The following is an 18542-nucleotide window of genomic DNA, read 5'->3' as shown; positions in this document are numbered from 1 at the left end:
CCTTGCGATAGCAGAAGCTGCTGAAGCCTTCTGTCCCAAACCTTCAGGCGATAGTGGGATCCTATTGAACGTGGGTCACCCAGGCCCTCGAGGCCATTCTTGGAAAGAAAGGCACATGGGGAGCAAGCCTTAGCCTGCTTCCAGCCCTGCAGTGTTCTTCATGGGCGATCTAAAAAGTTGAGCACAGGGCCAGGTCACAAATGCTCCTTGCCCATCCTCTACCCATTCGTTCCCAGCGCCCCTCTATCCCTTAGAAAGAAGATAGAGGTGGAGTTCAATCCCCTTGCATCCAGATTCTGATCCCAGGCCGGCCTCCCGAGGCTCTGCTCAGCTGTGTCAGCCCATGTGGGCTTTTCTAGTGGCTCTACTCTCTGTGACCACTACCCCGCTGCCGAGAGCTGTCTGCTAAACGCTTGGTCCAGTATCTCTGTGGGCTAAGGACCAAGACCCTCCACTCTGACAGCATATTAGAATAGCTCTGTGGCTTTCAAAGTTCCTGAAGTACGGAAGGACCCCGATCAGTTTAGCAAACAACTCGGGTGGCACGTGGGCATTGGTGGCGTTAGCGTGCGACCCAGGATCAGCAAAGCCATTCTAGGGGCCTTCCAGTTTGGAAGCTATTTTGTCAACTTGCGTGCCCCCCTCCCATTGATGTCCAGTTACATCTTCCCCCATAGCAGCCCTTCCTGCCCTGCAGTGTGTGGCGGGGCCCGTGCTGTCTCAGGCCACTCTGGGGGGTGCATGAAGCCTGAAGTGCTTTGTTCTCTCCTTCCTGGGTTGTGTGGTTCACTGCTTTGTCTCCTGACAAATGCTGTCTCCTCTCCTCCCCCTCCAAAAAGAAAAAAAAGAAAGAAAGAAAAACAGTTTGGCTAGATGTTGTGGTCTGCACCTGTAATTCCAGTACGTGGGAGCTGGAGGCAGCTGTGGAGTGGATTTGAACTTAATTAAGATTTGACGATTGTCATCCTTCGGATAGACACGCTTAAAAAGACACACATTTCAGAAGCCAATTTAGCCAACTTTTACCAGCCCAAAGGAGGAGGATCATAACTTGACCTCATCACGGAGCAACACAGAGGAGCAAGCAGACGAGGGCGGCCAGAGAGAACAGGCTGGAGGCTTTCTCTGCTCCTACAGACCCCGCACGTGTGTATTTTAGTGACACAGCTGTAGAGGGCTCTGCTCTGCCCTGTCCAGTCCTCTGAGCATGGACAAGTGGAGCTGTACACACACACACACACACACACACACACACACACACACTTTCACATGTGCACAGTCTAGCTAGCTGCGGGGGCAAGAGTGAAGCCTCCTCTCCACAGTCCTTAGGGGAGAGTGATTTGGGGACAACAATTACAAAAAAACCCCATGATCTAAGCTAGGCCCAGTGGCTCACACCTGTAACCCCAGAACTTGAGAGGCAGAAACAGAGGGAGTAGATTTTGAGGCCAATCCAAGGTACATGAGACCCTCCCCACCATTCCCTGTCTAATTAAAAAGCAAAGCAAATACCTCATCCCTTTAAAGATACATCATTAATTCTGGGGTGAGGTGGTAAAAGGACTAAACAAGTTGATGGACCCCGAGTTCTGACATGCCCATGGCAGAGATCCTGCTCTGAGTGTCCATCGGGTGGACGAGAGCCCTTTCTGGTGATCAGGACCTGTCCCTGGGTCCAGAGTCGCTGCTGAATTACAGTCGTCGTCCAGTGTATCCAAACCCATTTTTCTCTCACTGAGGCCAAAGAATCCTTCTCTTTGAACCCAGGAATCAGCATAAGAATCAAGCCTTTCTCCCCCCCATGTCCCCAGGGGAGGAATCATCTAGAAGCTATCCGCTCACCTCCCAGGCACTGTTTTACTGTGTGCCCCGGGGAGCCTTGGTTGGGAGTCATGCAGTCTCACTGCAAGTGACAGTGACAGAGAGACAGGAGGCCGTCCTTCCTCCATCCTTGATATTGTTACTTCCTGGTAGGGAAGACTTGCCCCCGGTGGGCGTCTTTGGATTTTCTTAAGCAGCTCCCTAAGGTCCTGGGTGAGCACTGAGTGGAGTTAAGAAAGGGCTAAGCCCTTGGCGAAGGTGAGAGCAAACCAATGAGCACCATTCCTTGGTGTGCTACGAGGCCCCGTCACCAGGCCCATGGTCAGACCTGAGTGAGGCAGAGCTGCTGGGGCTCAGCCCTACCATGTTCTCCCAGAGTCCTGAAAACTGGAGTGCTTGCCTGACTGGGGCCAGGCTGAACTTCAGACCAAGCAGCGCAGGTGGCTGGCGAGAAGCCTGCCTCTGTCCCTTCCACTGACCAGGCCTGCCAGCAGAGGCGTTGATCAAACGGACCGCCATGTGTGGAGACCACAGGCAGAGCCACTGGTTCCCTTCCCCCTCCCCAGACTAGAGTTACTCTGGGCTGGAAGGCCCTGCTGCAGGAGGTCAGCTCCTTTGACTGAGCCAGAGAAGCGGAGGTTCCTCTGAGCCTGTCTTTAGAGGCTGCTGAGGTCCGTACCATAATCTTTGACTAGCCAGTTGCCCGGTACCGGTACCTCACATCCCTGGGAGGAACCCAGCCTAGGATAGTGTGTCTGTGTGTCTGCCAGTGGCCGTCCCCCACCTCCAGTCCAGCTCTAGAATGAAGCCCTGGTGTTTTTCTCAGGGAGGGAGCAACGGTGTTGACCAGAGACACTAACTGCACACCGGTAAAAACGGGGGAAACTGAGCTGATGCTCCCTTCCCCCTTCATTAACACATTTCAATCTTTGATCTCTTAAAGCCAACTGAAAGTGAAAGTCTCCCTCTCCCAACCGCTACTCCAGGGGTAAGATCAGTGACCGTCCCCAGGGGGCTGGGCCTTCTCCCCGAGTTTATTTGACTGGTGTTCTGTGTTCTCCATGACTGTCCTTCCAGAACAGTGTCTGCAGGGTTTGCATTCGTCATCAGTGTCCAGTGCTCTCGAGCAGGCCCAACATTCTCCTCTAACACAGTAGAACACGTGGACATTGCATGTGCCGTGTGGATGCAGTCTCCGCCCCCCCAAGCCCTGTGTTGTTAGCATGTCTCTCTTCCTTTCATGTCATGCTTTCTGAGGTGAAAAAGGGCCCTAGAAACACATCTCCAGACCTTACCTCTGCCACCTTTGCGTCTGTTGCTGTTTTTCTGAAAGTGTTTGCATGTTCTGCTTCCCACTGGGTTTGACCTCTCCATGATAACCCTTCAGAACTCTGAAGAGAGCAATAGAATCTCCATCACCTTTTTCCGTCTTTTCCGAGTGATGCGGTTGGTGAAGCTTCTCAGCAGGGGCGAAGGCATCCGGACTCTGCTGTGGACTTTCATTAAGTCCTTCCAGGTAAGAGCAGCCGTACCCGCGACTGTCCCTTGCTGTCCTTGGGGGCGTGTGTGAGTCAGGGATTGACGTCTGTCCTGGAAGACCCCCCCCCAGCTCCCTCTGAGTGACCGCTGGGTCGGTAGTGACTGTGGGATGCCGGAGGGGACGACACCAGCACTACTTTGGATAAACCGAGTAGGACACGAAAGGCAGAAAGAAGACACTGAAACTCAGAGGTCAGCAGCATTTTCCAGATGGGAAGAAATGTAAGTTTCCAGAACTTTTGATGGCCCAGGACGTCCAGCAACCGTGGTGTCTGAGAGAGGGAAGGTCTCACTACACATTCCCCGAAACCTGTCAGCCTTGTCTTAGTCACTGTTATAGCACTGGGATGAAACATCATAACCAAGGCAACTTATAAAATAAAGCCCTCAACTGGAGCTTGTCTGCAGTCTCATGGTCGGCATGGCAGCGGGATAGCAGCGGATAGCAGGCATGGGTGCTGGAGAAGTAGCTGAGAGCTCATATCTTATCTTCACATTATAGGGAGGGAGGGAGGGAAGGAGAGAGAGAGAGAGAGAGAGAGAAGACAGACAGACAGACAGACAGGCACAGCAACTAGGTCCAAGCCCACACCCAGGGACACACACCTCATCCAACAAGACCACACCTCCTAGTCTTCCCCTGGGAATCAGCATTCAAACAAACGAACGAGTCTATGCGGACCATTCTCGTTCAACACCACCACACAGCCTCTCCCTTAGATGGGTTCTCTGCCTTCACTGGGTTATGAGTGCTTCATGGATGGGGGGGGATTCAGTCCATTTAGGTTTCAACCAGGCCGCGTTGGACACCTGCGATTCCTCTTGTTGGTGCTAGACCCCCCCCCCCCCCAGGAGAACCAGCTTCTCTCGCACCTTCTGGCACCCTGCTGTAGACATGACGCTCTTCTAGGCAGAGCTGGTGGAGGGCGAGGAGCAGACAGAGATTTGTGATTAAAGGTGCAGCCATGCGGGTGACCCATGAGCAGGCGCAAACCTTGCAGAGCGTGAGCCGTGCGTCTCCTCTCCTCCATTAGCTGTGTGTCATCCATGAGTGGAATGTTCATGGGAGCCAGTGAAGTTATATAAAGAAAAGGAAAATTCAAGTTTGCCACTCACCACCTCTGAGATAAGTAGTAAAAAAATTCAAGTAATAATAGTGATGTATTTATTACTTATTTTACAGTGAGTAGGGGAAAGGGGGAGAGACAGTGTGTAGGGAGACGAAAAGCTCACAGAAAGGAAATCACAGTCCTGCTGAGGAGGATCGAGACTGAGGAATGGAGGCATGGCTCAGAGACAGACAAGGCCAGTACCCTAGACAGGAGAACCTGAGTGTAGCCAAGCCCTGCGATCCTCCATGGTCAAGTGTGCCAAGCTCCAGAGATGGGTTACTAGAATAATGGAATGCATTCATGCAAGACAACCCTATTTCTTGAAGAAACTATTAAACTTAAAAAAAAAACAGTAGATAAAGGAGCCATGTGACAGAGTAGTGATTTGTCTTGCAACACTGTATCAGCCCAGTCCTCAAACATCTGGATGTCTAGGGAGAAAATGTGGAGAGCTCTTGTGGTGAGACTAGCCACATAGAATGCCAGTAAGCGATCCACCTGCAGCAGTGGGCCAGGCCACAGGCGACAGAGCCCCAGGCCTGTAGTTGGCCTGCCAGCTTTCTGATGCACTTCCTTAGACAGGTGAGAAAGGGCTGCTTTGGTCCTGTGTGCTTGGAATTAAGCCCAACAGCCTAGGCGGTGCTGGAGGCACACCATACCCATAGATATGTTCGTCATATGTGGTGATGGAGAAAAGCCATCTAGAAACATGCGTGAAAGGACTCCAGTCTTCTTGCCAGGCACATAGACTTGTTGGGGTGCTTCCGCTAAAAGGAACTGGTGACTACACGGCTACCTTCTTTTCATCCTGGTCCTGGCCCCTTGACTTTGTGGTTCTTCTCAGAGGAGCGCCTGGCTAAGTTAAAAGCTTTAAAGACAGCCTCAGATGCACCAAAATGAACCTGAGTCACAGTAGGGAAAGTAAAGCTCAGGATTCCCCTTGGATTAATTTGACCAAGAATGACCCCAAGTTTGAAGTCTCCACAGTTCTCCCTGTCTGCATTCTGTCTGTAGTTTGTAGTTGCTGGCTTGTCTGCCGTCTGTCGGTTGTATATATAACTGGTCTGTCCCCGTGTCTTGTCATCCTTAAGACTGACTGCTGTCTGACTGTCCCTAAGAAAGGACTCCGCTCTGTATTGAGCAGCATAGAAAGCATCACATGCAGGAGAAATGAGGGATACTTTGCAGAAATCTTTAAACAGAGTTTTTTACAAGAGATTGAGTTATTTGCACCAGATCCCAAAGCACTCAATAACTGCAAACACGCCATTATCTAGTTTTACCTGTATGCTGATTTCAACGTTTATGGCAGATATACTTGTTGTATAAGATTGCTTCCAACCTATTTTCTGTTTCAATATTAATTACTATAACACCACACACATGCGCTGCTTTTTGGGTTAGGAGCCTAGAAGAATATATAACCTGTCATAGTTATGTGTTATCTTAGGTTGTAAAAGCCGATTATGTGGGAAGTCCAAGGCGAGTAATGTTACTTGATACATTGTTATCTTAAAGAGAGGTTAAACAAACAGGCTGAGGACACAGCACAGAATTAAAGACCAAGTGATCTCAAGATGTATTAACTGTGAGGTCTAGTAAAACTTTCAGTCTCTTTGACTGTAAGAAATGCATTCATAAAACGTCTCACCAATGATACATTTTAAAGTGCTTTGCATTCTGAAATGCTTTCTGACACCCTGACTCAGTAATTCTCCTCCTAAAGCTCCTTTCCTAAGGAAACCCAGAATCAAGGCAATTTTGCATAAAGAGGTTTCTCGGCTCCTCTACAACTGCACCCCAACCCCCACCCCAGATACAGAGGAAATGGAAGCAATTGGGGCATCTGGTATTTTGGAATGATTTGGTCAATTACAGCTTCCTGAAGGATGCGGAGTACACTCCATACTCACTGGGATCTATGTGTCTGTATGGAAAATGTTTCCAGTTAGCACAGGGTAATAATGGGCTTGGCAAGCACTCCCTGACTGCCGACACTTTGTAACCCTAGGAGTACAGGGGCCTGGATCTCCAGGACTGACGCTCTATGAGCAGGCACACAGGCGGGTGTTGTCCTCACCCACCAAGCCCAATTCTTTGTCTCTTGCAGGCACTACCATATGTCGCCCTCCTCATCGCCATGCTCTTCTTCATCTATGCGGTCATCGGCATGCAGGTGAGTGGCAGCTGCTTCTCCCTCACAGAACCCTTTGCAAGGTGGTCTCCGGGTCTCTACTTACTTAGGCCAGGTGAAGTAGAAAGACGAGGTCTTGGTGTTTTGGGTACTGAGGAGATGAGAACATTATGGCCCCTTGGATGGGCTTGAACTCTCAAGACAGAACTGGTGCCGGGTGAAACCAGGCCCCAAAGGGTGTCGAGTTCAAGGTGCAGCGGGAGACTGTTACGCTAGCCCTCCTCCCTGCCGACACTTGCACTCGTGTCTCGGGAGAGTGGACTAGATGGGAAGGCCTGTGGTGGACCCGAACAGCAGGATACCATAGGCACACCAGCGAGAGAGGAGGGTGCCCCAGTCACCAGAGTGGAGGTCATGTGCTCTGCACTGACGATACTCAGCCCAAATGCCTGCTGATGCTCTGAAGAATTACGCCTTGTCACACCGGCGTCCTCAAGCATTTCCAGATGCTGTGGTTAGGAGAGAGGCAGGGACCCAGGCTCTTAGGCCGAGAGTCTGGAGCATGTGCTCCAGGGTTGGGAAAGGTTTGGGGCCCTCATTGACAGCTGGGTCCTAACACCCTGGGGTAGCTGGAAGGCAATGAACAGCTCTGGGTACCGGGAGTCAGAGGAAAATTATCTACATTTGTAGAAATGTTATCGTTCTGACTAGAGAGAGGTGCGGTGATTCCAGGCAGAGAGACGTTGTGTTTATTTATTGTCCTGAAGGCATAGAAGTACTTGTAGGAGTTTTGTTGAGAGTTATAAGACGAGAGTCACCATACCAGGTGACTTCTAACTGAATGACATGCGACGATGCTGTGTCCTTGTGAACAGAGGTAGCTCAGGGATCTGCCGACTTCCCTGCACACCCAGCTCCAGGTTCTCATAGCAGGCATTTCCCAGGACCCAAGACCTTCTAAAATGTCCGTCTGCCCCATAATCCCAACAGAAAAGCCTTGCTGGGGAAGCCAAGCCCACGAGGCCCCTCCCCATCCCCTTTGTCTCCAGTAAATCAGTCATCTCTCCCTTTTCCATTCATCTTCACTCCTCACGACACCTGTGCTCCTTCCAAGGGGCGTTCCCTCTGTCTGGAAAACTCGCCTTTGTCACCTGCCTGCCTGCAGCTTCTCCTTCAGTTCTAGGCTTATGCACTACCACCTCTGGAGGTCTTCTGGGTCCCATTTCCTTAGTGCTGGGTCAATGGGCCTGTTCCCTGTTCTCTGTGGGGTCGGATCACCCCGTACTCCGTGTGTCTCCTTGCCATTGCTTGATCACCCTTGTAGTCTCGAGGCAGAGGCTCCTGCGGGGTGAGAACGGGCCTCTCTGAGACACTGCACTCCTGACATTCAGCCTAGTGCCCGGCGAGTGCTGTGCCTGGCAGATCCGTGCAGGGTACGGAGAGTGCCAGGTGTCATCCTAAGAAAGTCCCGACTCAGTTCCGAAATCTCGAGTCTTTTCATACGATGGCGCTAGTCAGCATTTCGTGACCACACTGAAATGCTGGAGATAATTAACTTACAAAGAGAAGGTGTTCGTTATGGCCCGCAGTCTAGGTTGGCCTAATCAGCGATCAACTAGTCCCATCGCTTTGCCCTGTGACAAGGCAGGACACCCTGGTAGAACTGCATCACGGAACAAAACTACTTAGGGAGGACGGATGTCAGCTTCCCACCTGTGAAGACACCTCCCCAGCGACCTAAGGACCTCCCTCTAGGCCCCACCTCTTAAAGTTTTACCTCTCAGCAACGCAACCCTTAGAGAACAAGCAACCCTTAGAGAACAAGCGCCAAACCACGCTAACCTGAGGGAACATTAAAGATCCAAACTGTAATAATGACAAAAATCTGATTCTTTTTCACCTTTAATAACTTCCTCATCTAGATGTTTGGGAAAGTTGCCATGAGAGATAACAACCAGATCAACAGGAACAACAACTTTCAGACGTTTCCCCAGGCGGTGCTGCTGCTTTTCAGGTGACTGGGTCCTTGAGGGCGGGACTCCTAGAATTCTGAATGACAGGGGTTTACACGCACGCTCTTCTGGTTGTCTCTTGGTAGATGTTTGCTTTGATATTGTAGTCCTGTGTCTGTTACTTATTTAGTTTTGTTTGTTTTGAAACAGGATCTCAGTCTATAGTCCAGGCTCACCTCAAACTCATAACAATCCCTCCTGCCTCAGCCTCCCAAAATGCTGGGATTGTATGTTCTGCTGTGACCAGCTGTCTTATATCTTTTTAAATATTATTATTATTATTGCATATGTATGTATGTAAGTATGTATGTATGTATGAATGTGGTATATGTTTGTGGGTGGACACGCTACTGTGTGTGTGTGGAGATCAGAGGACAACGTTATGGAGTCAGCCTTCGCCTTTAGTGTTTATATGGGTTCTGGGGATTGAACTCAGGGTCATTGGGCTTGCACCATTTATCGACTGACCTGTCTCCCTGGCCCTGATTTTTTATCTTCCTAAACAGAAGCAGCATTTCAGTTACACAGGAACTTGTTAAAACTTCTGGGGTCATTCAGGTTGCAGCTGGCATTTAGACCACCAGGAAGAAAAAACAAAACGAAACATTGTAGGATAGATTCCTATTCTTGAAGGAAGAGTGCACCAGAACACAGCAAGGAAAGCAGAAACACAGAGGAAACATGGACACACCCTGCAAAGCCAGTGAGGAGCACCCTAAGACGTACAAGCTCACATCCTATTGTTTTTAACCCCCCAGCTAATTAACTTTGCAAACAATCTTCCTCATACTGAGAGAACGTTCTAGAAACAAGGAAACAATGTCCGGCGACTCTAGTAACTGTAACGCTTCCCTTTGAACCAGATCAATCAAGACTAATCACTAAATAATTGTAATAGGACTTTTGAAGAAGAGGCAGGAGAAAATGAGCATCCGTTTTGATAGAGAATTGCACCAGGCACTTTTATAAATCTTATTATACCAGGCTCTCTAGTTACTAAGTAACACCTGGAAGTAGGGCTTACAGACTATCACTAATCCAAATGGCATTGCTACAGCTACATACATTTCACTCAAGTTATGGATCTTCTCCCCGGATGTTTAGATCATCGTTTCCTTGCCCCTTTCCCAACTGACCCCCTTTCTCTTCAATTAAACAGGTGTGCCACAGGGGAAGCCTGGCAGGAGATCATGCTTGCCTGCCTCCCGGGGAAGCTGTGCGACCCAGACTCAGACTACAACCCCGGAGAGGAATACACTTGCGGAAGCAACTTCGCCATAGTCTATTTCATCAGCTTTTACATGCTCTGCGCTTTCCTGGTGAGCTGTCTCTTTCCCATTTACAGAACCTCGGTAGCATATGGGGCTCAGATCAGCGGCGCTGCGTCATAATGCTTTGAAATAGCTGGCACACTCTGGAACCCACCAGGCAGGTGGCAAGACGTGCTTAATCCGGCACGTTGTCACAGCCATCCGGGTTGAGTTGGGGCTCACTGATGGGCTGGGGGTAATTTCCAGACAACCTTGCTAGTGAGGGCTGCTGTTTCCTTTCTAAAAAGTTCAAAGCCACTGCACAAGGCTTTAAGTGCCTTGGAAGCATGGGCTGTCTCTAGTTACAGTGGGATTATACGATTACAGTGTGCTTCAGGGTACCAGCTAATGCACCCACCTACCCCCTCCTGAGCACGTGCCAAGCCATCTGGCCAGACTCTTGTTCTTTTCTTAACCATTGCAGTAAGAGAGCATTATGCCCTGCCTCTGTAATGTGGGTTCCAATATTCCATGCCTCTGTAGTTAGGAGGCAGACAGCAGTGTAAGGGATTCCTCCCATTATATCACCGAAACACCCTCCTGATTGACTTTTCCAGATCATCAACCTCTTCGTGGCTGTTATCATGGACAATTTTGACTACCTGACCCGGGACTGGTCTATTCTGGGGCCTCATCACTTGGATGAATTCAAAAGGATATGGTCAGAATACGACCCTGAAGCAAAGTAGGTTGAAAAGCACCCGCCTGGCTTGCGGGAGTTCTTGGGGAATGTCGGGTGGTTTCTGTGGACGTGGTGGACTGAAGAAAGCTCACGCGGGCCGTGCTACCTAGGACCTCAGGCTGTGCTTTGCTTCCAGGGGAAGGATAAAACACCTCGATGTGGTCACTCTTCTCCGACGAATCCAGCCTCCTCTGGGGTTCGGAAAGTTATGTCCACACCGAGTAGCTTGTAAGGTGAGTGTCCTGCCCATGTGGAGGTAATAATGTCTTCTGCGTTGGAGGCACTCTCTCGCATGTAGAACACTTAGAATCCTGCCAGGAAGAGGAAGGGGATGCTGCTGCAATCTGTCACCAGGTTAGATGTCAGAGGACATAGTATTTAGGCCAGGGCCAGGTGGCTATGAACGTGGCTCTGTGACAGTTTGTCTAGCACACCAAAGGTCCTTTCTTGAGTTTGGTTCCCCAGCACCACAAAACCAACATAAAGTACATAGGAGACGTAGGAGTCCAGACCAGAGCAGAAGGAGCCTCAGATCAGCCAACAGCAAGCCATTGGGTAGCCACTGGCTAGAATACAAGAAGTGAGGGACTGCCCCATGCGTAAGCTGAACCTGGTTGGACAGTCTGTGCCACGCCGAATCCCGTGGAGAATGATGAAACTGGGGAGGAAACGTGGATTTCCAGTACCATCGCAGAGCTGATTGTACTGGCATGAAGAGGCTGACTGGACGAAGGAGCTAAACAAGGCAGCCAGGAGGAGGGCATTGGGTGTGGTGGAAGAGGAGTGGGCAGCATGGGGGGCCTCTGAGGGAGCACAGCGGGGAATACTTGCAGACAGATGAGGAGAGAGTAAAGAGAAAAGAACTAATTTAGCCCTTAGCTTGGCAGTTTGGGACATTAGGCCCTAGCTTAGCAGTGGTAGACATTGAGTTAGCTCGGCAGTGGTAGACATGATGACATGTTGCATGTGTCCTCTCTGCTGTAGAGGGCTACAGAGCCTTTCTGTGGGGCGTGAAGCTGAGGTGTCTCGGGGACAAGCTCAGGTCTCCTAGCCCGTCTCTGTAATCCCCACAAACTGATCACATGGAGCCCTAGTTCATGTTAGCCCTTCTCCCATACAGCCCACAGGGAGCTGTGTCTCACGTTACTGTAGCAACAGGAATGCAAGATCTGCTTGTTGAAATTCTTGAGGAACTCCATCCAGTCCAGAGAGCAGCACAGAACCCAACTGACTGAGTTTGTCTTTGTTTGGATTCCACAGTCCTCTGTCTGTAGGGTCTACGTGTCCTTAAGACACAAAGTCATTCTTTTTGCTGAGTTAGTTCTGTCAGGAGAAGTGAATGGGTGTCCCAGTTATCCTGGCTGCACTGACTTTGGAGCCGGAAAAAGTTGAGTTTAGATAGGTTGCCCAGACAGCTGCATTCCAGTCCTTCAGTAAGGTAGAAAAACAAACAAACACTTAAGCCTTTCTTTTGCAATAAGCCATTAGCCAAAAATAATGCATATGTATGTATATATAATTTAATTTTAGATTTTGTGTTTTGTTTGTTTGAGCCAGGGTCTCACTGTGTAGCACTGGTTAACTCGGAAGTCCCCATATAGGCCAGGCTAGCCACCAACTCGGAGATCTACCTGCTAGGATGTAGGTGTATGCCACCACGCCCGGCTAGAAAATTTAAAAATATTAGCATTATTTAGCTAATACCATGCACCAGGCATAAAACCTTTGTGCCTATGATCTGCTTCAATCCTCACAAGGCCTGTCAGCCTGGAATGCTGTCCTAATTTTCAATGAGGTGACTGGATCCCAAAGAGGATGCCCCTTACCCCAAGTCCTCCTGCAGCTTTCCTCGATGCTGGTGTTAGAGGTTCTTGGAGAAGAGTGAGAAGTAGGAAGTGCTGATCTGTTCTGAAAGACCAAGCCTTCAGAGGAGCCACAGAGACCTACCTGGGACAGTGCATGATGTCCTATTTCTGGAAACTCCCTGAAGGAACACACTCTCTGGGTGGTGACCAGCAGTGAGCTCTGCTCGTGGACAGCCCAAGACTCAGCGCATGTGTCTGGCCTCTGCCTCTGTTGTGTCACTTAAGGATGTAGCTAGAGAGGGGAGACCTGGCCCCCAAGACGCAGAGAGCTATGAATGAGGCGAGAAGAATGCTTTGACAATAACGTTTAATTATTTAGCATCAAGCAGCATCTGGTTGTCAGCATTTATATTTCATGGCTGAAATGTGATCTTTGTTATCCCAGGCCCCTCACATACGGTGCATTGTATTCACCATAATTCTCTGGAGAAACAGGGTTGACTGATGGGGTAGCTATGGACATATATATGTGTGTGTCTGTATGTGACTAACATGTAGATGTACAGGCATAGGCAGATAGGCACACACATATGCATAACCGGAAGAGGTTTATTAAGTGGTACGGGCGCGTGTGATTTTGAGAAGTTCTTCAGTCTGTCATCTCTGTGGTACACTTCAGTCTGATACCCGCAGGACCAGTGAGATGCATCTCAGTCAGTGAAGACTGATGTTGCACCTCAAGCAGACAGGCAACGAGGGAATCCAGTCCCCCCCACGACCCACGGTTTTGTCCCGTCACTCAATGATGACTACTCAGTTTTACAGGCATCTGCTTTACTCAGCCATCAGTTCAGATGCTAATCTCTCCCAGAGCACCCTCACCAACCTACCTAGAAATGATAGCTAACCCAGTATCTGGGCAGCCTGTAAACTAATTACATTGATGCCTATAATTAGCCGTCTCAGAGATGGCTGCCGAGTTGCAGAGGTGGACTAGAGCATGGATGAAGGATGAACCCAGAATGAGCACCAAGAAGGGACGTGGCTATCATAGAACATTTGCATTCTCCTGAGGTGCTCTTTCTTTTTCATCTACAGAGATTAGTCGCCATGAACATGCCTCTCAACAGTGACGGGACAGTCATGTTCAACGCAACCCTGTTTGCCTTGGTCCGTACGGCTCTCAAGATCAAGACTGAAGGTGAGCACTCCCTGGAAGCAAGAAGCGGAACAGGTAGCCCTAGAGGGAGGAGATGTCACACACACACACACACACATACACAGGGTTCCGGAAGGCAGGATGGTGCTGATGTATCTGTAGAAAAGACATATAGGGAGAAGTCAAGGTTGAGTGCCTATAGCAGGGCCTGAGGTGAGTCTTATTTAGGTAAAGTTGTAGCCTGGATCTGCAGGAACAAAGGTGGCGGGATTTGGGGTGTAATGGAGGAGGGAGGCGGGGAAGGAGTAAGGGCACGAAAAGGAAGACAGGGAGGGGGAGATAGAGAGGAGCAAGAAGAGGGGAGGGGAGGGGGAGATGGGGAGGAGAGGAGGAGGGAAAAGGGAAGAAGGGGAGGGGAGGGGGAGACGGAGGAGGGGGAGGAAGAGGAGGAGAGTAGCAGAGGCAGTTGCTGTCTAGTCTGGGAGCCGAGGGAGGAGCGAGGGTCCTCTCTGGGTCTGGGGCAGGTTGCTATAGCAGAAGAGGGCAGTCCTTCGACTCCCCGGGTGAAACATGACCGGGTGGCAGGCCCTCCCGTTGCATGGGCTTGGTAAGTGTAGGCAGCCCGAGGCCCCAGCCATGTCGTGAGGGCGGGGAGAGAGCTCTGGGCCGCAGAAGCGAGGCTTGTCCCCCCCACGGGCGTCCACAGACCCCTCTTCTGCCTTCCGGATTCAGGGAACTTGGAGCAAGCCAACGAAGAGCTCCGTGCAGTGATAAAGAAGATCTGGAAGAAGACGAGCATGAAGCTGCTGGACCAAGTCGTCCCTCCAGCTGGTGGTCAGTGTGGCCTCTGCTTCCTAAGTCCGTCTCGGTCGAGGAGCTAGTCGGTAGCAGCAGACAGCCCAGAGCGGGGTGGTGGGGTGGGGGTGGGGGTGTCATGGAACGCCTTACCAAACTAGAGAATGTGAGCCCCACGGCTGAAGGAGCCCTTTGGCTTCCCATGAAAACGTTTGGGGTAACAGGAAGACAGCCAAGACAGGGGGCTTCAGTGGGGGAGGGGTCCAGACCCCATGTGGTGGCTAGAGCAGGGTTTTTACTGTCAGTAGAAAAAAATCCATGGGAAAGAATATGACAGCTATCCCAAAATTAAAGGCCGTGCCTTTTGCCCCGAAAGAAATACGTAAATCTAGTTTGCAGTTTCAAACGTCTTGAGGGAAATAGGTAGTTTTTTTTTTTTTAGGAGAGAATACCTCTATAATAATTTTAAGAAGACTGAACTTACCACTGTAGTTACCAAGGCTGTCCTTTAATGAGAATCTAGCGGTAGAACTAACAAGCATGCTTATTTATTTCCTTTTGTTATTTAATCACAATTAACTGACTAAACATTTAAATTTTACATATATATAATATCCTTATATATATTATATATATACATATATAGTGTTTCTCTATTTTTGTTTAACTACACGTGGACGTAGAACTGAGATGGTTATTTTCCAACTGTTTCGTTTCAAGCTTTAAAAGTGCAGAATCCGATTACCTAGTGCCCCCCCCCCCACGCCTCCCCAGCAGTCTAGCTAACCCTGGCCTGGACACATGATAAACACCTGGTGTGTTTTAGAACAAACAGAACTATGATAGGATGGCGTGGTTCGGGTTCAGATGCTGAATCCAGCACCCAGAAAGTGATAGCCTGTAGCTCCTGGGGCGGGGGGAGGGCAGAAGGAGCCAGGCATTACCCAGTCCTACTTCTTAGCGGGACTCAGGCCACCCCTAGCTGGCCTAGCCACTGGATCAACTCTGGGAAAACAGCTCAGAAAGAAACGACCAAAGTGTGGGAGGCGGGTTCCCCACCTCAAGACCCCAGCTCCCCAGACCTGATTCTGCACTTTTAAAACTCCTCTTGGTTTCCGTTTTTTGCTTTTTTGTTTTGTTTTGTTTTTTCCTTTCAGCTGCACATCCAAGTGGTCGCATGGCTTAGATGAACCGCTTTTTAAACCGTTGTAACACTACGCTTGAGCTCTCTCTGCAGCCTCCATTCCTTTCAACTCTCAGAATATTCTGAAGCAATTCTGTTTTAGGGTGGTGGCATGGAATCAGAGTTATCTCTTGCCAACTGGATTCCCCTACATTGTTTCTTGAAACACGGATGCATGCTTCAGAATAGTAGGCTGTGCCTATCTGTGTAAACCTCTCCCATACACACTAGACCCTCACCTCTTTTGTTCCAATCCTGACTCTTTGGATCCATCGCCTTCATTGCGGCCCATCTAATGCCCACAGGAATAGCCCTCCCCTCACAACAGGGTATGCTTGAGGAATGTCATCTGCATCACTGTGACACTCGAGTTCTTTCCATGTTACTAGGAAAATAAAAAGTTCAGAATCTGGCTTATGACCTCAACTCACTTCCTTTGAAAAGCTTGATCTACTGATCTCCACTAAGTTTCTCATGAAGGATAAATGCACCCCACTTCCAGAACCTGGTTCTTCTCTGCATCTGTTCTCAGGGTTCGGGGTCTGTGATGGTAGGCGTCAATATGTTCCCCAGTAGCGGCCAGAGGCATTATGATACCTAAGAGGAAAGAACTAGAGTCTTAGGAAGACGTAGAATGATCTGGAAGTTTCTGTGGTGTCTGTTCCTACCTAGTTTACATCTCAGATAATCACATTTGCCACCAGAGGAGATAAACAGTAGCGACCTTCAGGCCTTAGTGGATAACTCTGGGTTGGGTTTTAGTGTTTGTAGTCATCATTTGTCTCTTTCGTTTCTTTTTTTCCTCTTATCTCCCAGTAGACCCGTGGTTCCAAACCTTTCCCTCATAGTGGCACACTTTAGAGATGACACCATGATGCAGCCCTTGGGACAAACCAGATGGCTTGTTCCGGGCGTTAGCGTCTCCCACAGTACAGTGTGATTAGAGAGCAGCAGAGTGAGTGGCCAACCTGTGCCCTGAGGGAGCTCAGGTGACCTCGTAGCTGGTGAGGGGAGCTGAACAAGATGCTTGTCTAGGCGGCTTTGTTGCTGGGATGCGGCATGAGCTGCCACTGCTCGTCACGAGCTTGGCGGAAAACTGATGTTGAGGACCAGCTGTGGAGGGCATCCTGGGAGCCCCTTTTTCCCTGCTCACCATTCCTGTCATGAGGCTGAGATGCCTCGGCCTGGGATCTCACCTCTCAGTGGCCTCTTGCCGTCTCCGCTAGTTCACAGACTTCCCTTTGTCTTTTAGAAGCCTCCTCTTCCTCGGAGACCCCTCCCGCCAGCTGAGTCCTCATCCTTGGGCCAGCCCTCTGGTTCGTGGTCCCCTCTGCATTCTGCCGAGCCCAGGACGGCCTCACCGCGTGCATTGCTTCTCTCTGTTTCTTTCCCGTCCTTCTCAGGCTTGGGCTTCTCTTGCTCTTCTGAGCTCTTGTTCAGGCCTAGGCTCTCAGTACTGATCTGTCTCAGTGGGGCGATGCTAGGCCATCCCGGAGTCCTGCCCTGCTGCTGTAGAGTGGATGGCCAGCACTTCTTTGCTAGTAACAGCCTGGCATAGAGTAAAATGGGCTTCTGTGTTGAGTCAAGGAGTTTCTCAGGGCTTATGGGGCCTTGAAATACAAAAGGCATCTGCATCGTTGAAGGTGCCAGAGATTCTGGGCTCCGTGGTCACCCTGACCCAGCAGCTGTTGGCTTACAAGGAAAGAGCTAGGAAGGCCTAGAAAGGCAGCTCAAAGAAAAGCTGGTGTTGGGTATGGCCAGAGCCAGGCTCTCTGTAGAGAGGTAGGGTCGGAGAAGGAGAGGGACCTCGGCTCAGGTCCTGGAATGGTTGACCTGCTCCAGTCATAGTGACCTCTCCCTCTGTTAGAAGGAAGAGCAGAATTGTTATGTAGAAGTTGTGAGACCCACAAGGAGCATGGCTGGGCTTGGACACTGCTCCCCAGATTTCCAGTCACCGTGCCTAGCTGTAGCTAACGGACAGAAGCTGGAGATGAAGGCTTTGCAGAGCAGGACAGCTGGGCTTGCTTTCAGGGTTAGTACCTCTCTGGATAGTGTCGATGACCTGGTAGCCAGACAGGGCAAATGATCTCAGATGCAGCACGGAGCCCTCAGTTTTCTTCAGTAGCTCTTCCACCACACCAGGGCATCCTTGGCTTGGGCTCAGGAGGAATATAAGGCCAGCCCACCCTAAAGCAGCCTGCAAGATAATGCTGTGCAACTTCCGGCAGGAGGGGGCTGGAGAAGATGCCCAAAGTGCCCCCAAGCCATCTCTGGGTGGGAACCATGAATCAGCCACACCTTACAAGTGGGCACTAAAAAAATAAAACAAACGAACCCTACCAACGTTGTATTAGTGGGCTCAGTGGGTCCCAGTGACCCTGAGCCTCCTATGCTCCAGCATCCATTTCAGTAAGTGATGCCGTTGTCTTGACTTGGAACAGTAGTGACAGATTACTTGTAATCGTAGGGTGCTTGGCACTAGGGCAGCCCGCACCAGGGTTCCTATGCTTTATATGCCTTCTCTTCTACATCCTCACTTCCTCTGAGATGGAGCCGTGTTTTATGCGGGAGAATACAAGCTCACACAGGGTGTGACCCTCTTACCCACCCCACCCCCATCCATGTGACTCTTGCAAGGCCAGCCTGACCCGAAGCCCAGGTACCCACAGCCGTTCCTCTTCCCAGACCTTGCAGGTCCTGTCAGATGGCCTCCCAGCCACCCCCCCCCGACACAGCCCCCATACAAGCTCAGCTGCTGTTGTAACCTTGCCACTCTCTGCCCAGAAGACCTCAGTGCCTTACAGATGCGGTGGCATCAACCTTGGGGGACACACTGACATCCATGCCCACCATGGTTTACCAGGAGACAGTCAGAGCCTCTATTCTGCCTCATGCATCACCTTCAAAGTTGTCAGCAGGGTTCTGATTCCCGAGCGATACATGCTAAAGGTTGTTTCCCAGCAGAGCGGATGTAAAGCCTGCTCGGTGCT

General features: G+C 50.2%; 1 protein-coding gene across 18 annotated transcripts in view; it reads left to right on the top strand.

Moving 5' to 3' along the window:
• Cacna1d (calcium voltage-gated channel subunit alpha1 D) overlaps nucleotides 1-18542 on the top strand; it is a 297754-nt gene that overhangs the window by 253637 nt on the left and 25575 nt on the right. For 10 of the 18 annotated variants that reach the window (XM_040746547.1, XM_040746548.1, XM_040746546.1 and 7 more), the window contains 9 exon segments: nucleotides 2765-2809; nucleotides 3209-3337; nucleotides 6583-6648; nucleotides 8529-8620; nucleotides 9778-9937; nucleotides 10486-10613; nucleotides 10747-10843; nucleotides 13514-13616; nucleotides 14307-14408. In XM_040746547.1, the coding sequence (XP_040602481.1) occupies nucleotides 2765-2809; nucleotides 3209-3337; nucleotides 6583-6648; nucleotides 8529-8620; nucleotides 9778-9937; nucleotides 10486-10613; nucleotides 10747-10843; nucleotides 13514-13616; nucleotides 14307-14408 (922 nt within the window). 18 annotated transcript variants of the gene reach the window in all.

Source organism: Mesocricetus auratus, unplaced genomic scaffold, assembly GCF_017639785.1.
Source record: "Mesocricetus auratus isolate SY011 unplaced genomic scaffold, BCM_Maur_2.0 Super-Scaffold_100006, whole genome shotgun sequence".
Classification (NCBI taxonomy): domain Eukaryota; kingdom Metazoa; phylum Chordata; class Mammalia; order Rodentia; family Cricetidae; genus Mesocricetus; species Mesocricetus auratus.
Note: the sequence above shows the minus strand (reverse complement) of the source record. Positions and strands in the feature narration are given on the sequence as shown.